Source organism: Triticum aestivum, chromosome 7B (genome assembly GCF_018294505.1).
Source record: "Triticum aestivum cultivar Chinese Spring chromosome 7B, IWGSC CS RefSeq v2.1, whole genome shotgun sequence".
Lineage (NCBI taxonomy): Eukaryota > Viridiplantae > Streptophyta > Magnoliopsida > Poales > Poaceae > Triticum > Triticum aestivum.
The window spans coordinates 172,016,473-172,044,070 of NC_057813.1; the positions used below are offsets into that span (position 1 = coordinate 172,016,473).

Sequence of the window (27,598 nt, forward strand, 5' to 3'; positions counted from 1 at the left end):
GAGCAAAGTAATTGACATGCCATTGCAGTCCAAAACATAGATGTACAAACCAAACAGGCGCTATTATGTTTGCATTAGTCACTTTGGTTGTAAGTGTTATTGCAGTATGTGTTACACACACATATATAATATAGTTTGGCTAAGGTCATCCTTTTCGTCACAGGCACGACCACACCTAAACCTAAGAGCAGTGAAGCGACATATCATCGTCATCAGTTTCAGTTCTTCGCAAGCAGTCGACGACGAAACTCCCCAAGAGCCCAAATGGGGTATAAGTTGCGATAGTTGCCGTAATTAAAGTATATGGAGCAGTTGAAGCATCCAACGTGTTCCTGTCATCAAAGGTGAAAGTTCAGATTGCTTCAGGGCAGTAACCACGGCATGATACTGAAATATATGTATTAGTATAACAGGTCCAAGTGCTCCAATGTTATCAGAGGATTTACAGGATCATGGTAGGGTCTGTGCCATGAAAAACATTATTCTGAAGATCGTATGATCCAGGTCAATGATTAAGAAATATTATGCTACACGGGAACTATGTATAAACTATTGATAATGTAATACTTCTATAGGCCTAAATTTTGTAATACTTACTTGCTGGGGAAACTCTCCTGTCTCTAGTTGCATATTGATCAACTCTTTTGCAGCATGATATAGTGGAGTAGGATCTCGTTCAACCTGAACAGAATGACCATGATGATAACACATGGAAATTAGAACAGTTTAAAATGATATATTAGCTGCTTAGAGTCAATTCAAATGAACGAGGAACAAACATACCTGCCCAGCATAAATTAAAGCCAACATTGCCCAAGCAGTGTTCACTGCATGAGGACTAGTGGCCTCCACATAAGCCTATCAAATAGCGGAAACCAGACTTACTTTCACTAAATTTGACTTAGTGGGACAATATATCGATGGGTCAAAAGGAATAGCATTTAACAATTGCGAGTTATAGTGATGCTAATTGGACAAGCATTGTGCGATTAACTATAGAATAAAAGAACTCAAGTTGGTATCTTGTAAAATGAGGGCTTTACAGTGAAACATTCAGGCTGGTAAGTTAAGCGCAATATCGGCAACGCAATTATAATATTACATTTTTTTGTCACCATTTCCCTATCCTTATGCCATCGCACCAACTGACGTGACTAATTTCTCTGTTCATGTGAAAACATCATTATTAATTGATTATAGACGAATAATAAGTAAGAATATTATGTGTGGAAACTGGAATTCCTCTGAGAGCATAGGAGTTGTGGGATGCTGAGTTAGGCATATAGCCCATATACAACTAGTACCCTACGAGTAAATAAAAGTATGCACATAAACCATGGTGAAACAACCAAGTAGGTTTCAAAAAGAGGCAGGCAGTTAAGCTACCCCCTCGCTAATCTCATTTTAGGGCTCCTTTGATTCTGAGGATTTTCATAGGAATTTTAGAGGATTAGAATCCTTAGAAAGTTCCCATGCATATTGGGGTGGACCTTTGATGAGGTGGCATGTGTGGTGAGGTGGCATGTATGCATGTTGAGATGAATAAAATTAGTGGGGATCAACTAGGTATACAGGATTACTACTCAAGACTAGCTAGACGATATGAACAAACTGAGTCATGGGAGGAAGCATAGCACAACTAATAAAGGCCGACCACCCAAGCCATCTTATAAGGCGTGTTGCCCATCAGTTGGCCTTGCGTGTATAATGGACCTGGCACTGGAACAAGTGTTTGATAGACCAAGAGTTCCACTGCTGACTATATTCCTAATGAAATTCCAATGAAATGGTTTGAATTTCTGAAATCTTTGTGGATTTTGGGTTTGCAATAGTGAGCTGCAAGATATGACTACAGGTCATTGGTACTGGGAGAGTGGGAATGAGGTTGAAAGATTTTTCATGGATAGGTAGATAGCATCTTGTATCTGGCCTATCAAGCTAACAAGTATGCCAACCAAGCATGACCTTGCCAAACCCTAAACAGAGCGTGTGTTTAATACAGAAAGAAGCAAGAATTACCTCAGTTTCACTAGAAAGATAAGACTCTCCCCATCCACCTGTACTTAGTTGCTTTGACAACAGAAAATTGCATGCTTTCCTTATGGAAGAACTATTTTCGTAAGTTCTTCCAGAAGCAATCAATCCTTTTACACCAAAGAACGTCCCATAAGTGAAACATATACCCCAAGTGCCAAACCTGTTAGATGGTAAATAATCCAGTCAGTGACTGCAAATTTTAGAAGGTCAAATAATTAACACCAAAAAAATAAAAAATAGGTACCATGAGCCATCCTTTCGTTGCTTGTCCTCAATGAACTTGGAAGCATTTTTAATACATTTTCCTATCTCTTCTTTGCGGTACCCAGGGTAAAGCTCTTTGAACATAATTAGGGCCTGAAGCACAGATGATGTACATTCGACAGATCTATCAATTAGTTGAAGGGCGTGAATTAGCACTTCAAGTATATGAAGAAAAACAGAAACAATGATATTTTCTGCAAGAAAGAAGATATATTTTCATCCTTACGGATAGTCGACAATAATGTTCAGAAAACTTTCAGAAGGGTTGAGAACCTATTGCCAAAAACAATCCAGGTTAGTGTATGTGTAGTCAGGAAAAACATGTTAAAACAACATTATCATTTGAACATTCTCGATAGATATATGATACACAGGAGGAATAATGATGAGCAAACAAAAGTCAAACAAAATGAAACCTGCACATTGTGAATTTGCAATCTGAAATTGTTTGGCCTGACTGCAAGATTATTTTCTGTATGGTTTTTTAAACCTGATCACACGTAGAGTCCGCAAAAAATTGGCGTACTTGGTTTTCCATACAATAGAAGTAAAACCGTGAAATACTCACCTCTAATAGAGATGTAGTTCTCTTACACTCATATGTAGAAAATGTGCCATCTTTATTCTTCAAAGGAGAAAAAAGTATGATCAGCGATAATTTATGTGAAAGGTTAATCATTCTGGCAGATCAGATAAACCATAGATAAGAAATGCAAAACAGAAGTACAACTATTTCAGTAGAATAAGAAAATGGCGTTGTAAGACAGCAGAGAAACTTATAAAACATACATAAGTAGAAAAAACAGTTTCAGTAAATAATAATAATTTAAAGGACTGATTATGATACATATGATTGTATTTTACGCAGTTGGTTATCTACTCGTCTGTACAAATGATTCATAATACAAACCAGAGTGCTGGATGCACAAAAATCCAGGGGAGCAGAAAGTAGACAAAGTCACAGCCCAACCAAGCCTAACCAAGCCTAGCATACAGTCACAAAAAAAAGCCAACCAAAATGAATAAAACAATTAGCTGGTGGCTGATGTGGCACTGACAGGGGCCCTGGAAGACCTTAGACACAGGAAGGCATAGGAGGCACTCTCATGGGACAGCTCTTGGATATTGGCTGTCTAAGCATCCTAGAGGGAAATCCCTAGAGGCATCAGACAAGCAGGCCAAGCCCAACTGTCGCTATTGACCATTAGGTCCATTCCACGAGGCTAACACTAAATAGAGCGGCAATGATATCAAGTAGACAGACCTTGATAATGATGATAGAATCAGAAAACAGTGATGCTTTGAAGAAGAGAAAACTCTACAATGAATTTTTATCAATGTTTGCTAGTATTAAAAATGTATTATTTTATCACTGACTTTATATTGATATTTGGAACCAACCTCAAAGTCATTGAGGAGGTCAAGACTTTTCTATCTCATAACTTTGAGATGAAAGATCTTGGTGTGGTTGATGTTATCTTGAACAAGCTATTTGAGATAATGAGGGTGGAATGACACTTTTGCAATCCCACCATGTTGAATATATTTTGAGTCGTTTTGGATATTCGTACTGCAAACCTTCGCCAACACTATATGATCCTAGTGCGCAAATTTGAAAGTTCAAAGGCACAACTAAAGATCAATTGAGATACTCTCAACTTATTGGTCTAGCATGTGCTACGAGGCTTGACATCGCGTTTGCTTGAGCAAACTGAGCCGGTTTGTTTCCAATCTGGGTGATGTACATTGGCATGCTCGTGAAAGAGTTATGTGCTATCTGAAAGGTACTGTGAGCCATGGACTTCCCTATACCGGATAATCGACGGTACTTGAAGGATATAGTGATGCGAATTGGATATCTGATGCTGATGAGATGAAGGCCACAAGTGGATATGTGTTTACAGTTAATGGTGGCGCCGTTTCCTGGAAGTCTTGCAAGCAGATTATCCTAACGAAGTCGACAATGAAAGCGGAACTCACAACATCAGACAAATCATGTACAGAAGCAAAATGGCTTCGAGAGCTTTTGATGGACTTGCAGTTGTTGAAAAACGATTTCCGGCTATCCGTATGAACTGTGACAATCAGACAATCATTGTCAAGGCAAAAAGTTCAAAGGACAACATGCAATCTGCAAAGCACATAAGGAGATTAAAATCTATCAAACATTTAAGAAACCCCGAAGTGATAGTATTGGATTATATCCAGTCAGCTAAGAATCTGGCAGATCCCCTCACAAATGGGCTATCACGAGTTGTGATAGAGAATGCATTGAGGGAGATGTGTATGAGACCCACATGAGTTGCTCTGGCGGTAACCCAACCTATGTGATCGGAGATCCCATGAAGTAGGACTTGGGAAAACAAGCTACTGGTTAACTGAGGAGAGTAACTTTACTAACCTACTCCGTTGGAGATGCAGTACTCTGAAAACTGTATGGCAAGTTGGTTTTGTGTTGACTTTTGTCTTAATGTGTTCTGAGGCTTGTATAAGCAAGATACTATCCTACAAAACAATCTTTGGAAGAACCCACCTATATGAGCCTGACTGTTGGTCAATCTATGAGAAGGGTGATCTCTAGTAAGCTCATGAATAGGGCAAAAGTGTGACTAATATGCTCCACCCCGGGGTTAGCCTTTGGCAGCCTAGTACCGGTAAGACATTGGGTGAAACTTCTCACCAAACTGACATTTCAAGGCATAGTCCATTGTTCAGTTGTGGTGGAGTGTAGCTCTTTGCTCTAGGTGGATGTTCAACCTTAACTGGTCTCCACCAAAAATAATGGTATATCAACAGAGGACAACACTATGGGCCTTCGAGATCTGGTGGAGGATTGTTGAAATATAGATGGGCTTTAGGCCCATAAAACAACTTCAAAAAAATCTCTCAGGGCCCATTTGGGTGTCATGACATGGTTGTGGGAAGTTTAGTCCCACCTCACAAGTGGAGGAGAGTTGAGACCCCTTTATAAGAGTTTCTCTTCCATATGCTATTGGAGCTTGAGAAGAGAAGTGGTACACGTGCGCTCCTCCTCCTGCCCGCCTTGCCACGCTATGCCTTGCCCACGTGCGCGCCGTGTTTCATCAACAAGCCGAGCCAAGCTCAGACCTATGTCATGTGTGTGCTTAATTTTTGCCGGTCAGGAATGGATAATTAATTGGCCGTTAATTGTGAGTCATGAACGGACGTAATTAATTACAAGTCGTTAACAGACACAATAAGAACCCGAGACGTCAGATCATGGGTTGTTGCCGACTCGGGCATGGATCCAGCCCCACGTCTCCCTACCACGACCACCTATATATTGGAGGTGTCGGCAACCCTAGTCGTCACCCAGATCATATCACATCTGCTCTACTGCCTCGCGCATAAACCCACCATCGTTCCACTCGATGCTGCTGCTTCCGGCGATCCATCATGTCCATCGGGTGCATGGGGAGAGCAGGCCTCCGGAACCCCACCCTTTGTGATTGTGCACCCGAAGAAGGGCGATTAGGTTTTTGAGGAGCATCTCCTACATGACTGCTCGCTATGGTTCAACTTCGACTACGTCCTCGTCCTCTCGACATCGCCATGAGTCAGACAAACAAAGCCGAGAAGAAGACTGCTGAGGATGCTGCCGCCACCACCGCGGCTTTGACCTGGCCTTGGAGGGTATAATTCGTTTACCCCTCTCCTGTTTATTCTATGTTGGCCGTACTAGCTATTTACGTAGATGTTTCTGCTATATGCGTAGTACATGCCTACCTGATAAGATATCAGTATGAGTTTAATACTATCAACAGCATGTTCATGATTATTTATGGATTAAATCAATTAAAAATTGCTAATTTATCCGACACGAACACGGGTGGGATCACACTAAGTCAGCGAAACAGACCAACTTCGATCTAGAGGCAGGGTTGTGCGCGGGGGAGAGCATGCGGAGCCAGTGGTTGGTGAGGGGTATCAGACAAACAAGGAATGGCGGGTGGATGCATCTTGGTGCTGGCGCCGGGAAGTGCTGGTGGAGGGCACTGACAAAAACAGTGATCCAATTGGGAGGAAGCCTCATTGATTTTTGTTGCCATGTGGTGTGGATCGATATGAGAAGAGGGGATCAACAGAGACCAAAGGATGGGATCGAAATTGAGAAGGAGACGAGGACACTTGATTGGGGTTTCGATTAGGAGTAGATGATTAGGTATCGATCAGGGAAAGCGATGTTGAGAAGGAGACCAAAATAAGGAACTGATCGGAATTGGATGAGTTGTGCATCCAGTAAAAAAACTAGGCTTTGATATCATGTTAGAGGAGCAACTTAACTGTATTGAAGAGACTTGGAGTACAAGTAATGAAATTAGACTAATACAAGCACGTACAGAGACCTATACCAATACTAATACTCCTTAACAGTCTGTATTTAACCAATGTGTATACAGAATCAAAGATTCGATCCTGAATCTTGGTGAGTCGTTAGTTCATGATACAAAATTACTTTGTGACATAAAAAATTCCGGGTTGCTAGACATAGACGCTCGATCGTTTGTAGCCGAATGTTGGATCTAACGGTTTTGATTTATTTCATAGCATTAAGCATGAGTCATGGCCACACACGAGCTTTATTTAGACCACCACATAAGAGATGAACATAGTGGATTGGATTAGGTATCATTCGTCGAATGTGGTCTTATCCATCTGTGCCAGCGCCAACTCTTGAGAAACCGCCGCCGCTCCTCGACCCCCAGCCGCCGCCGCCCCTCTGCTCGACCCCCTCCCCCCCGATCTCCTCCCTCTCGATCCGATCTAGGGCTTCGAGCCGTCGCCGCCGGAGCTCCGCGGGGCAAAGCCCAGGCGGGGGATGATGGCGACGACAGGGCCTTCCTCCGTGGCGGCTCCGAGATGCCGTTACGACGGAGATCTGTGCGGGTGTCCTAGACATGTGCGTCGCCCGATGCCGGCGGCACAGCGGTGAGGGCCCCTTCGTCGTTGATGGCTCACACAGGCAGGGTGGTGGTGCGCCTCCGGTCGTGCAGTTTCCCAGCGGCAGACGTCACCCATGGGCTTGCTAGATGATAGAGGAGGTAGATCTGGTGGTCCAACCGGGGATGGGCACGAATTTGCCAGCGAAAGCTTGGTTTGGCCTCGGCCAGAATCGTCAACGGCGGCGTCCGCGGGCGTCGTTACCTTGTTGGATGCGTTGTGTGGCGATTAGCGATCCCTGTGTGCCCTGGGGGAAACCCCAGATTCTGGCTTTCCGAATCAGATGATGGCGAGGTTCTTGCATTGTCACCCCCATGGGAGCATCATCTTTGGGGTTGTACATCGGCTCGAGGTACAAGTGTTTGGCTTCGTGGTTGGGCGCAGGTCTCCATATGCTTCTCGTGCGGTGACTAAGTGGAGTGGCGTGCCATCTACAGTGTTGACGATGGCGAGTCTTGGCGGCAAGGTGCATCGGGGTCTTCGCTCTGCATACCGTTTGATGGGCAGGAGGCTGGTGCTGTCCGGCATCGTGGTGGCGTCGACGGCAGAAGGGTCTGCCAGAATCAGTGCATTGATTGCTCCTGAAGATGGACTGCGGAAGAAGGCGCTGATGGATTCTACATGCTGAGGGTTTGCTAGACCGGTTGGTGCTCTCGGCTAGCCGGCGGGCTGCTTGTGAGGCCACCGGATTTCTTGATATGCGTGCCACGAGATTAGGGCACATCATCAATCTTGTAGGTAGGGCGACAGTTTTCACCAGGAAGGTGACTTTGGGTTGATCTATTTACTTTGTAAGGCCTTGTTGAATAATGCAATAAAGATGGATGTGTGCATCGCTCAATGCAGAGGCCAGGGGTAATCCTCCTTTTCGAAAAAAAGGTATCATTCGTCTATAGTACCTCCGAATTGACAAAAGTAAATAGGTTAGAGTCATACCATAAAAGAAAGTAAGCAATCGACTGCATCATGCAACCTTTCTCCTTTTACGGGATCCCCCACAAGATTAGGAGAGATCTTCGACAACAACAACAATGCCTAAAGAAGAGTATTAGAAAAAAAAATCAAGTATGTAAGTACTAAGTAGTGACCTAAAAATGTATTATAAAAGATTACAAATTTTGTGCAGAATGACAATAATATGTGTATAATGAGTTTTATGTGCATGAGTTTTAGCTCTGTTCTCCTTTCATGTGTGTAAACCATAATGCGTGCAAAACACACTAATTAAGTTGATTAGATCAATGTTCCTATTAGAATCAATGATGAAGTGCATATCAAAGTACTATGCTCAGTATATCAGTCTTTTAACAGCAAAGAACCTTCCACATTTCTAGATTAGAGGGAATATTAGAAGTAACTTGTCTTGACCTTAAGTGCTTCTGCAGTACAATCTGATACAGACCACCCATTATCCGCTGTTGAAAGTGTCCATGAACCTTTTGACCTATGGCGGTAATAAGTTTCACTGTTAGGATGGTTCTCAAGAACCTTCCCGTACAAAAGAAATGCATGTCAAAATTTACTATGCAAATAAATATTTTTTTTTTACAGTATACATGGTTATGAGATAGAGAACATCGAACCTGTGAACTTTTAATGAACTCATGGGCTTTCCGAAGTGTTGGACCAAACTCATTAACAAGGTCTGTCGAGCAATATGCTTGAACAATAAAAGCAAGCTCCCAGCTTTGACAACCATCATAAACCTGTTGTAAAGAAAGTACGGGATAAAGGTGTCTTTAGTACACATGCCTCTTCACATTGCAAACAAGTATTTGGTGCTTTTTGAAATTAAATGAAGAAAAACATGTATTCCACATGTGTATGTAATGCGGTTCTCTTGTCAAAGACAGGGAAAACATCACCATAGCTATATGGATATATCAACAAACAAATTAGTACAGCAAAAAAATTGACAAGTCATTAAAAAAAATAGTGCATGTTTTTCTATCAAAACATGGAATATATTGAGTTCACTGTAAAGTTCTGCTGCCTTTCTACTAGGAAGGTTACTGGGTAAGTTAAAACATCTCGGATATGAATATGGGTGTATCTCATGGTAAAAAACTTCCCTCCCCTCCCCTCCCGAGGCGCTCCCGCGGGCGCCCCTGGGAGGGAACCCTAGCGCCGCCGCCCCCGTCCCTCCACCCCTTCCCCCTCCCTCGCCGTCGCCGGCCAAAGGCCGCGTGGCGCAGGCTGCGGCGGGGCGGCTCTCTCCCTCGCGCATGTGGCGGATGTCGCAGGACGGCCTCCCCTGCTCGGTGGCGTCTGGCGCCGGCTTGCCTCTGCTCTGGCTTCCCTCCTCCGCCATGTTCCCTGGTGACCTGCCGGCGTTGCCTCCTCTCCTCCTCCCCCCTCCACCTCGGCTCGTGGGGCTCTGGAGGCCCGAGGGCGTGCTGGCGGTGGATCTGGCGGCCCCTGCCCAGATCCGGCGGGTGCTGGCGGTTGGCGGCTGCAGGGGCGACCGGCGGCCCCTCTAAGGTGGTGGTGCTGCAGCCGGGGTTCTTCCTCTCCGATGGGGTGGCTGGGCACCGGCTGGACCTGGCGTTGGGGGCCGGCCGGATCTGGCGTTGGGGGCCGGCCGGCGGCGCGTGGAACTGGTGGTGCGTGCCCGGCGGCTCCGGCGCTTGGAGCTCGCCGAGCGACGCGGGTTGGGTAGCGGCCGGGCGTGGCCGCTGCTTCGGCCATTGGTCGCGACGTGGGGAGGTCCGACGGTGGTGCTCTCCCGGTGTCGTGGCGGCTTCACGGTGGTTGACGGATCTGCCCGCGGCGGCGGCTGGCTTCTCCGGCGTTGGCTCGTCTGTGTTCGGGCCGTCTCGGCCTTCACCCCATCTCCTTGTCGCCCAGGCGCTGCTCCCATCAAAGGGCTGGTTCTCTCCTAGCTGCGGTCTACCGCTCGTCTCGCGCCCGGTGCTGCAGGACCGAGCTCGTCTCGCGCACGATGCAGCTGGACTGAGCTCGTCTCACGCACGGTGTAGCAGGACTGACCTCGTCCCCTTTTCGGTGCTACAGGACCAAGCTCGTCTCGCGCACGGGGTAGCAGGACGGGCCCGTGGATGCCATTCTGGCCGACCTATCAGGTCTCGACACTGGGGGTCGCCCAGGGGTGCGAAAGGTGGGACCTTTCCGCTCGTCTGTTTTGTTGGGGTTGCGGCGGGTCTCGAGTGAGGTGGTGTCAAGGTCTTGGATGCCGGGGCGGCGGCCCTGGTGGTGGTAACGCGGTGCTCTTGGGCAAAGCCCATGCCTTGGTGCTGCCCGGTCATCATGGCCGTGTGGGTGGCGTGGTTGCGGGGTGTGGCTCGGTGGCGGTGAGTGTTGGCCGAGGTGAAAACCTGCTCTATCTTCGGACGGACCGGCGACGGCGGAGATCGTTCCCTTCTTGAAGGCGTCGTCGCGGCTCTCATTGCCCATCATGCGGCTCCAGGGGAAACTCTGATCCTTGGATCGGGCGGTGGCGGCGCTCCAGTGCCGTACCCTTCCTCAAGGCGCCGCCTTGGAGCACATGGTCCATCATATGTAGCTTCATCTCTTCGTGGTGGTAGTGCTAGGGGTGGTGTTGCTGCGCTCAGCGCCTATGTATCCTGCCCTGGGTGTGTGCGTGTGTTGCGGTGGCGTGTGTTTGTACTGGGTGCTTGTTGTGATCTGTGCTTTATATATAAAGTGGGGCGAAAGCCTTTTTCGGTAAAAGAATGTTGTGGTTCTAACTTCTAAGTGCATCTCATGGTACTAAATAAAGTACATGCCGAATAATTATAATTATGATAAAGCTAGATTAATGAAAAGTAGCTCAAAAATGTGTTGCTACATTGTCTGTGAAGTAGAAAATCCAAATTACAATAGTATTCCCTATATGGGAACTTGTGTGGCATAAAGTCAATTCAATGCAAGTCAAGATGGGTCAACGCGGCCAAGGAGTTCACAATTCAAGGAGAAAGTCACAGAAATAAAAGAGAAGGTCAAAGGAATAGACCCAAGAAGAATGATATGGTACACTTTGTTTTTTATATGTATTGGTTGAGCTGTAGCCACATGTTAACGTGCTTATAGACATATGGTTCCATGTTTCTTTTTCATTTATTTTCTTTACTTTCTTTATTTTTAGTTCTTTTAATTGTTTCACTAGTTTTTCCAAAGATTCTGTATCAATGCTTTTATTTTTCTGTTATAATTTCCACAAACGTAATCTTTTGCTCTAGAGAATTTCTAGTTCACCTTTTCTATTAACTATCATAAATAGTTGCTGGAAGGGCAAACTCATGTCTTATGGAGGCCGATTGATCCTTATTAATTCGGTGCTCACGAGTATGCCGATGTTTCTCTTATCTTTCTTCGAAGTCCCAGTTGGTGTTAGGAAAAGGTTGGATTTCTATCGTTCCCGATTCTTCTGGCAGAGCGATGAACTAAAGAGAAAATACAGACTCGCTAAATGGGATATATCTGTCGACCAAAGGACCAGGGGGGCCTTGGTATCGAGAATCTTGAGGTCAAGAACAAATGTCTTCTCAGTAAGTGGTTGTACAAATTATCAGTTGAGACTGAGGCCACGTGGGCGCAGATTCTTCGTAGTAAGTATCTTCAGTCCAAGACTTTCTCCCAGGTGACAGTGAGACCGACTGACTCGCCTTTTTGGAAGGGGCTTATGAGAGTTAAAGCAACTTTCTTTAATAGGACAAAGTTTATAGTTGGTGATGGCAACACCACTCGCTTCTGGGAGGATACTTGCCTTGGTGAAACGCCGCTGGGGCTTCAGTATCCTTCATTGTATAGGATTGTTCAACGACGTGATGCCTTTGTTACCACGATTTTGCAGTCCATTCCCCTTAATATTCAGTTTAGGAGGGTGCTTGTTGGCAACCGGTGGGAAGCTTGGCTCCATTTAGTGAGTAGACTGATGGAGGTTCAGCTATCTCATCAGTCCGATCAGTTGTGCTGGAAGCTCACTAGGTCTGGAGAGTTCACAGTTAAATCGATGTATCTTGATGTCATCAACTCTAGTGTCATTCCTAGCTCCAAATTTGTTTGGAAAGTCAAAGTTCCTTTGAAAATTAAAGTGTTTGTGGTTTGTACATAAACAAGTCATTCTAACAAAGGATAACTTGGTTAGGCGCAACTGGACAGGTTCTACTAGGTGTAGTTTCTATGATCGGGATGAAACTATCAAGCACTTATTCTTTGATTGCCCGTTGGCCAAAGTGTTGTGGCACACGGTGCATATTGCCTTTAACATTACTCCCCCGAATTCTGTCAGTACGTTATTTGGAACGTGGCTTGCTGGGATAGAGTCCGAAACAGCTAGACACATTCGCGTAGGAGTATGTGCTTTGTTATGGGCAATTTGGAACTGCAGAAACGATTTGGCTTTTAACAGAACAACAACTATTCATTTTTTGCAGGTTATCTTCCGAGCTACTGCGTTGATCCGTATGTGGTCGTTACTCACTTCGACGGAGGCCAGGGAGCGTTTGGTTACTGGATCCATCCGATGGGAGATGGTAGCTCGGGATATCTTCAACCGGTTTGGATGGCGGTCATGTAATAGGATAGGCGATTAGTTTACCTATCTTTCCTATGCCAGCCGGTTGTGGCTTTTTTGTCTTTTGTTTTGGCGTTGTGGCTTTGTGTGAGCTTGCCTTTACTTCTATTCCAGACTTTTGGACCTTGTTGAACCTCTTTATTTATCTATAAAGGTGGCCGTATGCATCGTTTTGATGCAGAGGCCGGGGAGTCCCCCTTTTCGAAAAAAAATCATAAATTGGTCCACAAATAGTGATCCAGTACTTCCATTTTATTGTCCTTAGATAATTCAATTAACCTGTTTACCCGCATGCATGATGCTTTCCAACAAGATGTATTGTTTCTTATCTAGACAACTAGACATTTGTTAGAAAACAATCAAAGTATTGATTAATTATGTTTACAGAATCTGCAATATCCTAGTTCATTTGTCAGTTAGTATGAACGCTACAGTTTAATTCCATGGTTTTCTTATATATTTTATTCCATATATACTAAAGAATACAAGCACATTGCTTGGGGACTAAATGACCATCTATTCAAATACCGAGCTGGATCAATTGGTACCTAGAAATCGTCCAATCTTGATCCACTCGGGGCATGCAAGAAAATTCTTAGGCCGAGAGATAAATGGGCCTTGGGAACAGTTTGGCCTCACTAGCGATTGAGAGGTTACGGATTGCTCAAATGATGGAGAGGGGGTGGGGGCGAGTCGCGAACGAGGCGCCATCTTTCTGTGCAAACAATTAGGTCATGCTCCAACGAGAGGACTACTGATTGTATGTGACATTCTTTTCTCATAATTAGGTCTCACTGGTAACAAACTTTCAGGAGATACAAAATGCAGAAACAGATAATCTACTAGCAAGAGTAGGATCAACAAGATAAATAACTGAGCTATTTATTTAAAGGTTACTGATAATGGTCCTCAGCAACTCTGAACCATAAACAAGTGGAGTGAATGACAAGTAGCGGACAAGATACACAAGATGGTGTTACCTGTGCTTTCATGCCATCTTCTGCAAGCCATAAATAGTCATAGATCCTTGGAAGATGCAACTTCAGTGCATCTGAATTTGGATCCTCGCTCCAACAACAAATCATATCTAGTGCCTAGCAATCAACAAGTGTTGTCAATGTGAAATGAATCAGTTTGTAAGATTAATTGCAAGCAACTGTCAAGAAAATATGAAAAATGGCAATGGGGTTATTTGGATGGTAAAATTGCTAATAGGGATGTTAACAAATGAACTTGGCATGTATGAAGGAATAAGCTACAAATGCAATCACTTTCAGTTTCAGGGGTAGAGTTGTAGAGATAGATCGGAATTGCCCCACTCTACAAATACATGACGAAATAATACTAAACATCTGTAGTTCTACTCTTCCTCTGTATGCATATTTTTAGTACAGTAATGTACCAAGGTTATTGTGTCATATAATTGCATAATGAGGGTGGCCAAACATTGTTGCAGTGAGTGTTTCATACTCCCTCTGTCCCAAAATTCTTGTCTTAGATTAGTCTAGATACGGATGTATCTAATACTAAAATGTGACTTGATACAACCGTATTTAGACAAATCTAAGACAAGAATTTTGGGATGGAGGGAGTATATCAGGACAGGTGCCACCTAGAATGTGTGGAGACAAACAGTATTGAGTATGAGGCTTTTCCCATAGATATTGTTAAGATTTCCAGAATATATATTACAGGAAAATGACATACGGACAGGCAAAGCCTTGCAAAGCATGCATGATATGAACACATTCCTATTTAACTCAGGCCTGGCCCCAAATATAAAGCTTGGTCCTTAGTAAAAGAATTAGGTCTGGCCCCAAACATTTTTCCTTAGAAAACCACAGCATCTGCTTCTGTTACCTTGTTAATCGGACATACGCCAATGTATTTAGTGCTTTCGTCTTCATAATGTATATGTTTCATGAGGTTCTTCAGCGCTGTATCTCTCAACTTATTGATTGGCCAACAATTCAACACTGGTTCTACAAATTTATTAAGGCAAGTCCAAATAACATTTTGCAGCAACGACCGTGGATAGCGAAGGTCTTCCTGCATGCAACAAATCATAACAGATAATCAAGCAGCAAAAGGCATATATCTAGACAAAGAAATTAAAAAACTGACAGTTTAATCCAAGGAAAATACTAAGGATTCTTCATGAGTAATAAAAAATGGTGATCTTTCTTAGCAAGTTTGATCAGCAGTTTCACCAGTTGTGTAGTGCTTCATCAACGTATGTTTCCACATAGTCATATTTCTCAGAAGGTAATTGTTTTTTTTTTGTTTCATGAAAACACTAGAGGTAATAATAGTAACAAAATTTGACTCGAAAAGAACGTAAGCATGTAGTGTATACATACACATAATTTGCAAAGCTGAACTAAGCAACGAGCAATGAGGTAACAAGAGATATCCAATGTCATTCTACCTGGAACTTACACATAATTGAATCATATTATGTCACATATATAACTAGAAGTCATTACATATACTGTTACTACTACTACTACTACTACTACTACTACTACTACTACTACTACTACTACTACATGTGAGATGGGGGGGGGGGGGGGGGGGGGCAGCCCCAGTGCATGTAGCTCCCGCTTGCGCAGGGTCTGGGGAAGGGTCCGACCACTTTGGGTCTATTGTACGCAGCCTTTCCCTACATTTCTGGCAAACATAAATTAGCAAATGATGTAGCTGGTTTGCACTTCGCAATTCATATGTTTTCAACAAAAACGTACTATCCACTGTATTTGCTTCTAAAGTAAGTTTTGCTTTTAGAGAAAGCAGTCTCACTAAACAAACCTTAGCACAAGTATCACGTGCTTTGTTCCAATCAATCTCGCTGTATGATACACTATAGAGCTCCTCTCTTATTGCCACTATTGTTGGTGTAATTGGGCCAACAAACTTTTTGCCGTAAAGATAAGACATTGGCATATAAACCAACCGGCAAAAGCACCAGAATCGTCCTGTGGAAGAGAAAGTTCACCTGAATAAGATGATTATAAAAAGAAAACTCGACCAACCAGGCAGTACACCCAGTGGCATTGTTTTAAAGAATAATGACTGCTGGTCACTCCACGGTGCAGAATAAATTCCACCCCATGCGGGAGTTGAACCCTGGTGGGCGGGTCGTTGGAGAACCCACACAAATCAAGCGATGCTCAAATGACTAACAACAATTCAAATGCATTTTTTATGATCCTCGTTACTGATTTTTTTTTATTTTCTGCCTTTTAGCCACGTAAACAATACAACTGAGCACCAAAATTTAATTTCACAGCTAACAAGCATCTCCTGTTACTTATTAGTTTAGAACCATCATCATCCTATGCATGATACAAACTTATATTACTCCCTCCATTTTTGTTTAATCCACATATTAGCTTTGACTGAAGTCAGACTTTGTAAAGTTTAACCAAGTTTATAGAAAACAATTTGAACATTTACAGTAACAAATTTGGTATGTATATGTTAATTTTTTTCTAACAACTTGGACGAAGTTTATAAAGTTTGACATCAGACAAAGTTAATACATGGAGTAAATAAAAACAGAGGGAGAATATTCATAATATTGTGAAAACAGATGAAGTGGTCTTGAATGATCGAGTACATTTCATAAAATTAAATGGAGAGTGTCAAAATTATAAAACCTATGAAAATAGTTTAGCACTTGATAAACTACGTTCCAAGAAAATCCAACTTATTGTTATCTTTTTAATGAGTGGTATCCCACCAATCCGTGTCATTGCAAAAGGGATGCAATGAAGATTGAGCATATTAAAACATTTTCAAAACTTATCTACAGTTTACAAGCAAACGTAACTTTTGAAATCTATCAAAATCAAATTAGCTAATAGCCAATAATATATGCATGAACATGTCAATATGGTCACACATGTTATCAATAAAAACATGCATTTAGTGTAGGATTAAAAAGGAGAAGAATAAAAAATTTAGATAGTAAGGAGAAGAATAAAAAAGTTAGATAGTAAGAGCAAATATGGCGTCCATTGCATTTTTTCGGGAGGGGCATTACATATTTCGAAGATCAATATTATTTACCCAAACAACATAACAAGTACCTGGATGAATCGGAAGAAAATACGGGACAAGCCATAACTCAGGAATGATCGAATTATTTCCAGACCATTCATATAAACCAACCACCTTCAGTAGAAAAAAAACATGAATCTCTTGCATTAACCCCTCCTTAGTCAAGAAATAACAATTTCTAGACAAGTAAATAGCTGCAACTGGACTTTTGGCAACCAACATTTGATAATTCTGGGTTTCAGAGTTTCCAAACATACCCTAGAAACTGCAAAGCGAATATATTTTACTATGACTGCTTCCACTTTATTAAAGTGAAGATGAATAATATGCTAAAATCTACCCTAGTAATCGGCATAGAAACAACAAGCAGTCATGGAAAGACATATTAATCTGAGGAAAGATATTAGCTTGGAAAAATATCATTCAATATCAAAGGTTTTAAGAAATTTAATCTGTTTGCTGATTTGTTAACAATCTAGCACATGCATACAAAAAAATTCATTTTAAAAAGCATTCTGTTTAAACTTCACTTTAGGATTGTTCAAGCTAGTTAGGGAAAAGGTTCTTAATATATAGGGGTTTGACAGAGAATCCATGTGTTAGACTAAAGAGTACCCAATTTTAGATCAAAGAACCCAGGCCCAAAGGAACCCCCTTATTTTCACACACACAAGCATACATATATTCCAAATTACTTATTGTTTACGTTTCCGTGGCATACCGAGAGCCATATCTTTCCCCATTGTGGTATTGCAGTTGCACTTCCACGCAATAGAATCCAAGCACGTCCCTTGGTTAAGGCATCATTTTCCACCTCGCCAAGAAGCCTTAAGGTAACATAGTTTAAGCATGATCCAAACATGGTGCTCGGACCCAACACTTGCGTGCCCCAACCACCATCTTCATTCTACACAGATTACATGCGCATAATTTTGTCATGGTTTTTTGTACCATCGAACAGTAATGCACATTTAGGATATAAAGACTATTGGTAGTAAATAGCTGGAATCGAAGTTTGCATGCCTGATGGTTGTAAATATAGCGACAAATCTCACATCGATGTTCTGTTGATAGGACAGTATTGAGTGATCCAGTAACATGTAGAGCAAATATCTGCGAGAATAACCAAATGTTAGTTCAGACACTAACTATGTTACGCAACCCTTGATAACTAATCCACGACTATCTACAAACCAAAATCAAGTTGAACTGTCCAACATCTGAAACTATTAGATTATGTTGGTAAAGTAAACTGATGTATCTTGTGTATGGAGTAGTATATGTTGCACTATAACTAGATAGTTCTTAAACACAACAAGAGGTAATCGAATGACAAACCTTCATAGCAAAGGTAAATTAACTTTTACTATACAATTTCATTGGTCACTGAGGCGCTGCATAGAAGTTATATAAAGGGCATAGACAGATACACCCAACTGTTGGGGAAAACTTTAGTAAAAATTTAAGTAATTACTCAAAACAAAATTATGTGGCAAACAATCCGATTCACCATAGAACAACAGGGTTTATGCTTTCTCCTAGCAATATCCACCAACAAAATATAAATATTCCAGGAAATAAAGCCAAATATAGTGTCATAAGTAACAAAATGTATACCAAGATGGGCATAATGAACAAAATTCCACTGAAGTCCCCGGCCCAATGCCCATCGTGTGCTTGTAGAGCAGAATGTTGGCTAAGGCATCGCCTCAATGATGTTAGTAAAGTCTCTTCTGTGACTTGTGCACTGTCTGCAAGCTTGATGGCTGGAAGGTCCACCTGAAGATGCTTTTCTTTTGCATACTGCAATACATAATAGTCCATGGTGAGAATTTTACGGTGGATGCTATAATTACTGAAGCCCATATTGCATCAATAGAGCAATAAACTGATATGTTTGTAAAGAAGTTTGAGCTCTGAAGATTGTCCTGTATCCTAGCTTTCCGGTCATTGTTTAATCATCACAATTGCGTGTACAGTAATATGTCGTTTAATTACATCACTGGACAACACCACGTGCTATGTGTAAGATGGTGTCTCTGCTTGATTGGTAAGGACCCTGAACAGAGTTAATTAAGAGGGCAAAAGTGAACGACTCCAGAAATCAGAGAGCGAAATGCGATATCTGGCCCAGCAAGCTCACCGGGACGCAGTAACTAGTGCAGCGTGGCCGCCGCCCGGATGGCTTTCATCGCAGTCGAGAGATTCGCGTCGGCGTCGGCGGCGGCTGGGTTGTGGCGGGCGGCGGCAATGGGGACGACTGCCGTGGCGTGGGGCGAAGCGCAGAAACTGCATCTGTAGAGTGGGCTCGGGCTTCGGGAGGTGGACCGCGATATACTGTACACTACTAGTGCATGCGAAGGCCCATAGCCGCATCCCAGTGCTCGCTCACTGACGCCGCGGCGTACGGGGACGGTTGGTCCGTTGGTGGCACCGTTTAATGGAAGAAGTCCATTTCAAACCTTGAACTGGTACAGGTCGGACGAAACAAACCCTCAAATCAAAATTCCGGTCGATTGCAACCTGAACTCTGTAATCCCGGTCTAAATCAAACCTTCGGGGTCATTTTCCAAACAGGGATTGTTAACGTGGCAAAGAATGACCGGGATTTGGGAAGAAAAAGCCCGCAGCGCCCGCGGGTGGGCCGGCCCAGTTCGCCGCAGCGCGTGCTGCGCGTTGTTGCTTTCGTTTTTTTGTTCATTTTTTGTTTTTTTCTGGTTTTTCTTTCCTGGTTCGTTTTTATTTTTCTTTTTTTATTTATATTTATAATCTTTTCTTTCTATGTTTTTTTATTTTTACTGTTTCTTTTCCCCTATATTATACAAAGTTCATTGCGTGTTACAAAAATGTTCATTGCATATTTAGGAATGTTTATGGTATATTACAAAAGAGTTCATCATGCATTATAAAATGTTCATCGTATATTAGAAATTGCTCAATGAATATAAATTGGTCCCTGCAGAACTTTTCTAGATTTTTTTGCGGGCCTGCTATTCAATAGCTCCAAATGGGCCGGTTATTATATACTTTAAAATAATGTAAGCATTCAAAAAAATTGTTCGCAATTTGCGAAAAATGATCATTCTTCAATTTATTTTTATTTCTAAATCGTTGTGTTTTATTGTTTTCCATTTTTGCAGGAGTTGAAAAAAATCGTAATTTTTCAAAAGATGTTCATGTTTTCAAATTTTGTTAGTATTTTTCAAAAATTGTTCGAAAATGTTCTTGTTTCAAAAAATATTAACATTTTCCAAAAGAAATCATGTTTGAAATTTAAAAAATGCTTAAATTGGTTGCAGCTTACATCATATGCACCGGACTGCAATTTTATACAGAAAGACCCAGGAATTATAGTGGCTGGCGACCTGGTTCCCTATCAGGAGGTCCTCGTTTTGATCCCTCGGTGGAACTTCAATTTTTGGGATATTTAGAAAATGTTAAGTTTTATCCCTCTGGCCTGTTTCTTTTTGCGTGGCGTTGCACATTTACCACAAGATCTAGTTGGCTGCTATGGCTAGCCCAGCGCGCACAACAACGTGAAGTTACTAGTTCAAATCCCAGGGAAGCGTTTTATATCGCTCTCGTCTGTTTCTTTTTTCGCGTTTTACATCTCGCGAAAGCCAAATGGGCCGGCCCAGTTGTCCTACGCATATGCGAACCCTCTACTCTTCACGCAAGCAGCGTCACAAAGGAGCTCCCGGTGTGCGCCCTTTGGAATTTTTATTTTTGAACGAAAAAAAAAACTCTAATGGGCCGGCCCACCAGACGAATCCCGGTTCAAAGGATGCTAGGGTTTGATTTAGACCGGGATTGTATAGTTCAGGGTGCAATCGACCGGGATTTCGACTTGAGGGTTCATTTCGTCCGACCTCTACAAGTTGAAGGTTTAAAATGGACTTTTTCCCCGTTTAATAGAGCACAGTGCTTGTGCTCGTGCTCGCAGGAAGGGCGGGGCCATGCGGTCATGGTCGTCACCTGCTCTTTTTTCGTGGCTAATTCTCAAAAAAAATAAAATCCACGCAAAGCAACTCCAACGTGTGACGCATTTTGTTCGCGCGCTTCCGTTTAGTTTTGTTTGGGTCGAAACTGACACAAACTGTGACACAAAGCGACGAAAACGAACGAGCGACACACCCCCGCCACCCTGCCCCCAACGCCGCCGACCACTGCCGGCTAGTTGGACGCTCGATAGGACGCCCGCACCCAAATACGCCCCCAGCTGCACGCCGCACTTGCTGGCCTCTCCTGCCGGCGTTTGAGGCCCTGTTTTTGCCACCGTCGTAGCACCTCCACGCCCAAGCCACGCCTCTGATGCCGCCGGGAGCTCCAAGCCCAGCGTCCTCGCTCCATGGTCACCTCCACATCGGCAGGCTTGCTGCTTGGAGTGGGTGAGCCACGGGGCTCTTCACTGGTCGGCTTCTTCCACCACGCCCGCAAGGTATTTGATGTTTTGCCCGCAAGGTACAAAACGATAGTGGAGATGGGTCCTTTTCAACAACTTCAACAACTTCATTTGAATCGTCAGACGATGAGGAGTTTGTGGTTGCTACTTGGATCGTCAATAACCACATAGCTAGGCAACGACCGAGGTTTAGGGGACGATCTCGGGCCATGCTTTGGCGTTTAATCATGACAGAGAGAGCGGTCATTGCCTACTCTGGGAAGACTACTTTGCAGTTCACGTCCTTACTGTCCAAACCCAAACTCTTATGGCGCCGCTTCCGCATGGCTAGACATGTGTTCAATCGTATCCGAGAGGGGGTGAGCTTATGATGATTATTTCGGATGCGAGAAGGGTGCCCTCGGAAAGGTTGGCTTCTCCTCTTATAAAAAATGCATTGTAGCTATTCGGATGCTTGCATATGGAATGCCCGATGATCTTGTTGATGAGCATGTCCACGTGAGTGAATCCACCTGCCTTGAATCCATGTACAGACCCTGCAAGGCTGTGGTAGCAATGTTTCACCCGGAGTACTTGAGAGAGCCAAATACTGCAGATGCAACCAGGTTGTTGACGATCAATGCATATAGGGGTTTTTCGGGGATGCTTGCTAGTATAGACTGTATGCACCGGGAGTGAAAGAATTGTACATCTGCTTGGCAGGGGCAGTATAGGGGGCATGTCAAAGGGTGCACTGTCATACTTGAGGTCGTGGCTTTCACAAGATATCTGGATTTGACACTTTTCTTTTGGCATGGCCGACTCTCATAATGACATCAACGTGCTTCATCGTTCTCCGGTCTTTGGAAGGCTTGCAGAAGGAAACTGCCCAGAGGTCAACACTGAGATCAATGACCACCACTACAACAAGGGATACTACCTAGCCCATGGTATCTATCCTTGGTGGACTACTTTTCTAAAGACAATCCCCAACCCGGTAGAAGAGAAGAGACGGAGATTTGCCCAAGCAAAAGAGAGTGCTAAAAAGGATGTGGAGCGTGTTTTTAGTGTGTTTCAATCTCGATGGGGCATCATTTGGCATACTACTAGAACTTGAAGCACCGAGAAGTTGTGGGAGGTGATGACTGTTTATGTGATCATGCACAACATAATCGTAGAGGATTAGCGTGAGGATGAAATCTTCGACCAGGGGTTTCAGTTTAGGTGAAAATATTGTGCCCCAGCATAGAGGAGTAGCAACGTTTGCTTAGTTCATCCAATTTTATCATGAAATGTGCTCAAGATGATTTTGTTTAGCATATGTGAGCTCACCTTGGCAACCTATAGATGTATAGCTCCTTTTTCTTTTCATTGTATTTGTGACAATTTAAATTTTATTTGGTTCGTAAACGATGATATTTTATTTGGGTGTAAACTATGAGATTTTTATTTGGTTGTGATTTAAACTTTTGGCATGTATACAAAAAATTGTGCATGGTCATACCGACCGTGTGAACAAAAATGCGTTGCAATGAAACGTGAACGGGGCCGGACGCCGCCTAAAACACCGATCCAAAGGGACAAAAAATGGACAAAATGCCTGTTCTAGGTCGACGTGTTGGTGTTGTTCTCACTTTTGGGACTGTTCAACTTGCTCGCTTTTAATATGTCCTCTCGTTATTCAGGAGTACCTAATAATAATCTAAAACACTGTTTTACTACACTATGGGTCTTTGATATATACCATCTTGGTCCAAATTTGATTGGATTGTCGTGTCAAAGAAAACACTCCTCCTATAAATAACCTTATTATTAAAATAAATAAATTCTAGAGAAACTTAGAGCTCCCTTGATCCAAAAGAATTTTATAGAAATTGTATCCTTCGGAACAAAAAATCCTGCGTAGCTTGTTGGATTCACGTGATGAAATCCTTCGGAGTTTTTCTTAACTAGTAAATGCGCACGTGCAACGCACGTAAATATTTAGGTAATATATTAATTGCACGCAAATATTAGGTATGTTATTATTTGTTTGTTAATCCTGTGATTAGTGTAATATTTGGTATGATATTAATTGCATGTTAAACACGTTTAACGCTTGCCATTGGAGCAGTCTAGGTCGTTGGATTGACTTAGTTTGATGGCCGAGATCAGTTGGATCTGCCCCTTTGTGTCTTTTTATATTGGTATAGATATAGATGATTGATTTGCACTCTATTTTGGAGTAAAAATTCCATTCAATCAAACTTCATGATACACTTCCCTTTGTTTTTTCCTGTGGTGTCAGATACTCTTTGACCCAAATTCATCTAGTTTTCTGATCATATTGGATTTAAGATGACATCTCACTTCAATAATTTGTTTTTCTATATCAGTGTATTGAGAACCCTGCAAGTCAAAAGAGGCTGTAAAATATGTATTGTATGAGTATGTGAAGTTTTCATATCATTGGTATCCAAATTAATTGGCGTGATTGATTTGCACTGTATGAGTATGTTTATTGCTGCACTCTATATAGTACTTACATTATGTAATAAATGTGGTCCATGCTTGTATACATCACAAATGCATGTTTGTACAGCACGCAGGCATGTTGCCACAAGGACACAAGTGGGCAAATTCATGTCAAACAGTACGTACCGTGGACAATAAAGTAGAGCAGACCCATGTTCATGGCACCCTAGCTATGTATAAGGACCTTTGTTTTTCATGGGTTTTATGTAAAGAGCAATTTAACCATACGCCTCGCAAGAAAAAAGATGGATACATAGAAAAATTAGTTGAACCCTCTCTCTTTCAAAAAGAAAACAATATAGTCGCAACTCACGTGAACCATAGCAGAGAAGCGCGGAAGACCCGCGACCGCTGCGCCCCTGTACATAGCTAGGGTGCCATGAACAGGTGGTTTGCTTTGAAATACAAAACGGGAGAAAACCCTTTTTCGGTAACCATAGCAGAGAGAGAACGCGTTTTTCTAGGATATGTAGGCCAATCTAATGCCCAATCATCCATTTTTGAGGCAACTGTGTCTATATTTTAGGCCCCGTTTGATAGCTTGGTATTTTTGAAGTTTTCTAAAAATACTGCAGTTTTTTTGGATTACCATGGTTTTAATTACAACGAGGTGTTTGGCTGCCATTAACAACAATGGTTTTAAAACTATAGTATTAGGTAAACTGTGGTTTTTCTCTATATAAAAGAAATTCTAGAACTAATTTTAAAAAGCAGAGCAGCTGAAAAGAAGGTAATATCGTCGTTATCTTCTTTCCCGATGTGTTAATAAATCGCTCGATATAAAAAAGAGGCATCGCTCCCACCGCCGTCGCTGTCGCCATCTTGGAGATATATCCCTCGGCGGCCATGGGAATGAAAGAGCCAAAGGTGAGTAGACTGTCCTTTACCCTCCCTCCATTCGCTCCGGCCATCAGCCCCTTCCTCCGCATGGCCATGCCTAACCCCACTCCGCATGTTGCTAAGCTCCGTCCGTGATGGAATAGACGACTAGCCGCTGCCCGCTGGTATCTGCAGACGGTGTCGCGACCCATCCTCATATGTGACCGGAGGGGAGCACCGCACCGCTGCTACACGGAGGTCACCGCCATATGGGACCGGAGGGGACCACTGTGCCGCTGCTACCTGCTTCAGTTCATATGGACGCGAATGGCAAGGGCTAGCCAACCTACCAAGCTAGATATACGCAACGGGAACAGTTCACAACCGGCCAGCTGCATGTCTTTGCATTGCTACCACAACAGCTAGCCAACAAATTTTACAACATCATGTGTTGTAGGCAAACACGTATTTTGAATACTTCAAAAAACTCTGCTAACTTAAAATCATGGTATTGTGTACTTATTGACTAAATTACTGTAGTTTTTGATACTTTAGTTTTTCTGATACTTTGTATCAAACGCAGCCTTATAGGTTCCTATATATATATATTTTTGAAACGGAGGTTCCTATATATATAGTTTATGTGGTTTTCGACTTGATATGGTTGCAAAATGATATCACTGGCTGGTCTCAGGTCTCCTATGGATATACATGTGCACGCATGCATGACCATCTACTAGTAGTATATACAGTATATACCTGCATGCGCATGAGAAGATCCTGCGACTCCTTTTTCTCGAAACGGCGGTCGGTGAACTCCCGGCGCACCCTCTTCACCTCGGCGCGCTCCTCCGGTGTGCCGTAGTCGGGGTCGAACTCCCACACTGCCCTGCCGAGGAAGTTGTTCACCGACCGCAGCCACGGGCCGCCACCCTCGGACACCTTGAGCCTCCACATCTCTCTCTGAACAGGTGGTTAGCTCAGCTAGCTCACGAAATGCCCGATCACTATCGCTGACCCCAAACACTCTGCGGCTATGGCTGGAGAGCCATGCAGCCCGAAGGGGTTTATATGAGCCGGCGCCGTACGGTGAAATGAAGCTGCTGTTGCTGCCTGCCACCTAACTTGATGAAGTGATGCCGATGGCCCGCAGAACCACGCACAGGCCATTAAGGGGATTTATTGGGCACGCATTATTTGATGCTGTGGGGGCACGCTTGAACGAGAAGGATGTCGAAAACGGGCTGTCAGCGTGTCGCGCTCCGGACGAGTGCTACAGGGCCGGGGTTTGATCACCTCCCGTTGCACTGTGGGTTTCTGATGAGGTCGACACGCACGCACTGCAATCAATATAAATCAACAACCCGATTATTCTTATTTTTTCCATAAATTGCGGCCTGATACGACAGAAAGCTTCCGAAGATAGTAGCAGTGCACCACCCTTTAATTCCGCAGTACGATGACAGGTGGTAGGTGTGTAGAGCGCTCGATGATCTTAAGGCTGGTCACAGTGGGGTAACTTATACTAGTATCATGTATATGACATTAGAGCAACTTCAACGGGCCGACACAAATGAACGGTGATTTTTTTTGTTTTTTGTCCGTTTGGGTCGGCTAGGCGGACACGGATGTCCGCTTTCGTGTTTGGGTCGACGTATGTGTCCAACGCGCGCACGACCCATTTTGACGGCGCCGATAAAAAAAACTGTGCATTTATATTTGAATTGAAAATAACTTAATTAAACATTAAAACCGGCCAGGAAGGCCTGCAAGAGTCCACGCGTCCATATTAGCATTAAAAAGAAATTAAAAACAACCTAACTACGAGGTGGCGCGCTGCCCAGCGCATCCTAGGCGTCATCGTCGTCGTCGTCCTCGGGGTTGGTGAGGTCGATGAGCATCGGCGCAGGACCGGCCCAGGGGAATGCCGTGGCCCATGCAACGACGGGGCCACCGACGGCACCACGCAGTCGCCGGCCGCGGAGAGGGCCATGGCCTGCGCCATGGCCGCCTCGTACCGAGCTTCTTCTTTTTATGCTCCTCCATCCTGCGCCACTCGTCCTCCTCGCTCTCCCGGTAGACGGCCGAAAGGGCCGCCTGGTAGGCGTCCTCTGCCGCCTGGTCTTCCTCCCTGACGATGAGCGCGGCGGCGGCACGCTGCGGTCGACCTCCCGCACGTCGCGCCGCCTCGCCTCCTCGTGCTCGAAGGCGAACCAGCGCGCCCAGTTGGGCGAGTCGAAGGTGTAGGCCTCGCCGCAGCGCTGCTCCGGCGTCAGGAGCGCCCGCCGGCAACGCACCTCCTCCGCATGCGCCCTAGCCGACCGCGGCGCTGCCGGCACTGGGATTCTTTTCGGATCCAGATGACAGTCGTGCGGCAGCGTCACGTCGGGGTACGACAGCGGCACGCGGTGGCGCCAGTGCCACTCCGCCTGGTGCACGAGCACGTTCACCCGCTGCCTCTGCCGGCGAGCCGACGCAGACGGAGGCGGGTGAACTCCGCGAGGAAGGGGACGACGAGGGCCTTGCCCTTCGACTTGCTGCAGCTGCCGGAGAAGAGCCCCATTTGGACGGCTGGGGTGGCTAGGGTTTGCTTGCCGGTGACGGGGGAGCGAGCGTGGCCTAGATGAGATGGGAAGTGGATGAGGACGGCCCCGCCACACGGTCGGCTTAAAAAAGGACGATCGTTGTCGCTGACGCGTGGGCCCTGGGTCATAAATTAAGTTGACCGGCAAGGGGGCGGGTAGTTGGACGACCGCCAGGTGGGGACGCGCCGGACATCGAGAAGACGCGCGTGACGTCCGTTCCGCGTCCGCGCCGACGCATTTGGGGCGCAAATTTTGGCCGCAATGCGTCGCAGACGCGTTTTGGGTTTGGGTCGGCGCGTTGGGCCTTCACTTTTGTCCGCGCCGACCCAAACTGACGGCGACGGACGAAATGGGTCGCCCCGTTGGAGTTGCTTTTAGTCTAAGTTACTATCTTCATAGTGCAAAGTAACATAATAGCAGTGTCATAGATGGCTTCATTTA

General features: G+C 44.2%; 1 protein-coding gene across 4 annotated transcripts; it reads right to left on the reverse strand.

Annotated features, from left to right (window-relative positions):
* Positions 1-25,634, reverse strand: LOC123159283 (achilleol B synthase). Of its 4 annotated transcripts, none has more exons than XM_044577111.1 (18): positions 25,332-25,634; positions 18,476-18,661; positions 17,882-17,971; positions 17,580-17,765; positions 16,888-16,972; positions 15,605-15,771; positions 14,657-14,845; positions 13,777-13,890; positions 8,847-8,969; positions 8,632-8,751; positions 8,200-8,298; positions 2,870-2,926; positions 2,528-2,574; positions 2,282-2,425; positions 2,020-2,197; positions 784-858; positions 598-681; positions 1-332 (listed from the first exon to the last, which is right to left on the reverse strand). In XM_044577111.1, exons 1-18 carry the CDS (start codon positions 25,527-25,529, stop codon positions 219-221), a joined length of 2,256 nt encoding a protein of 751 aa, XP_044433046.1. In that variant the 5' UTR covers positions 25,530-25,634; the 3' UTR covers positions 1-218. The 4 variants fall into 4 exon arrangements, with proteins under 4 accessions (XP_044433046.1, XP_044433048.1, XP_044433049.1 ...); XM_044577113.1 differs by lacking the exon at positions 25,332-25,634 and adding an exon at positions 19,002-19,158; XM_044577114.1 differs by lacking the exon at positions 25,332-25,634 and adding an exon at positions 17,116-17,123 and having other exon boundaries at positions 18,476-18,659.
* Positions 25,635-27,598: the final 1,964 nt, after the last annotated feature.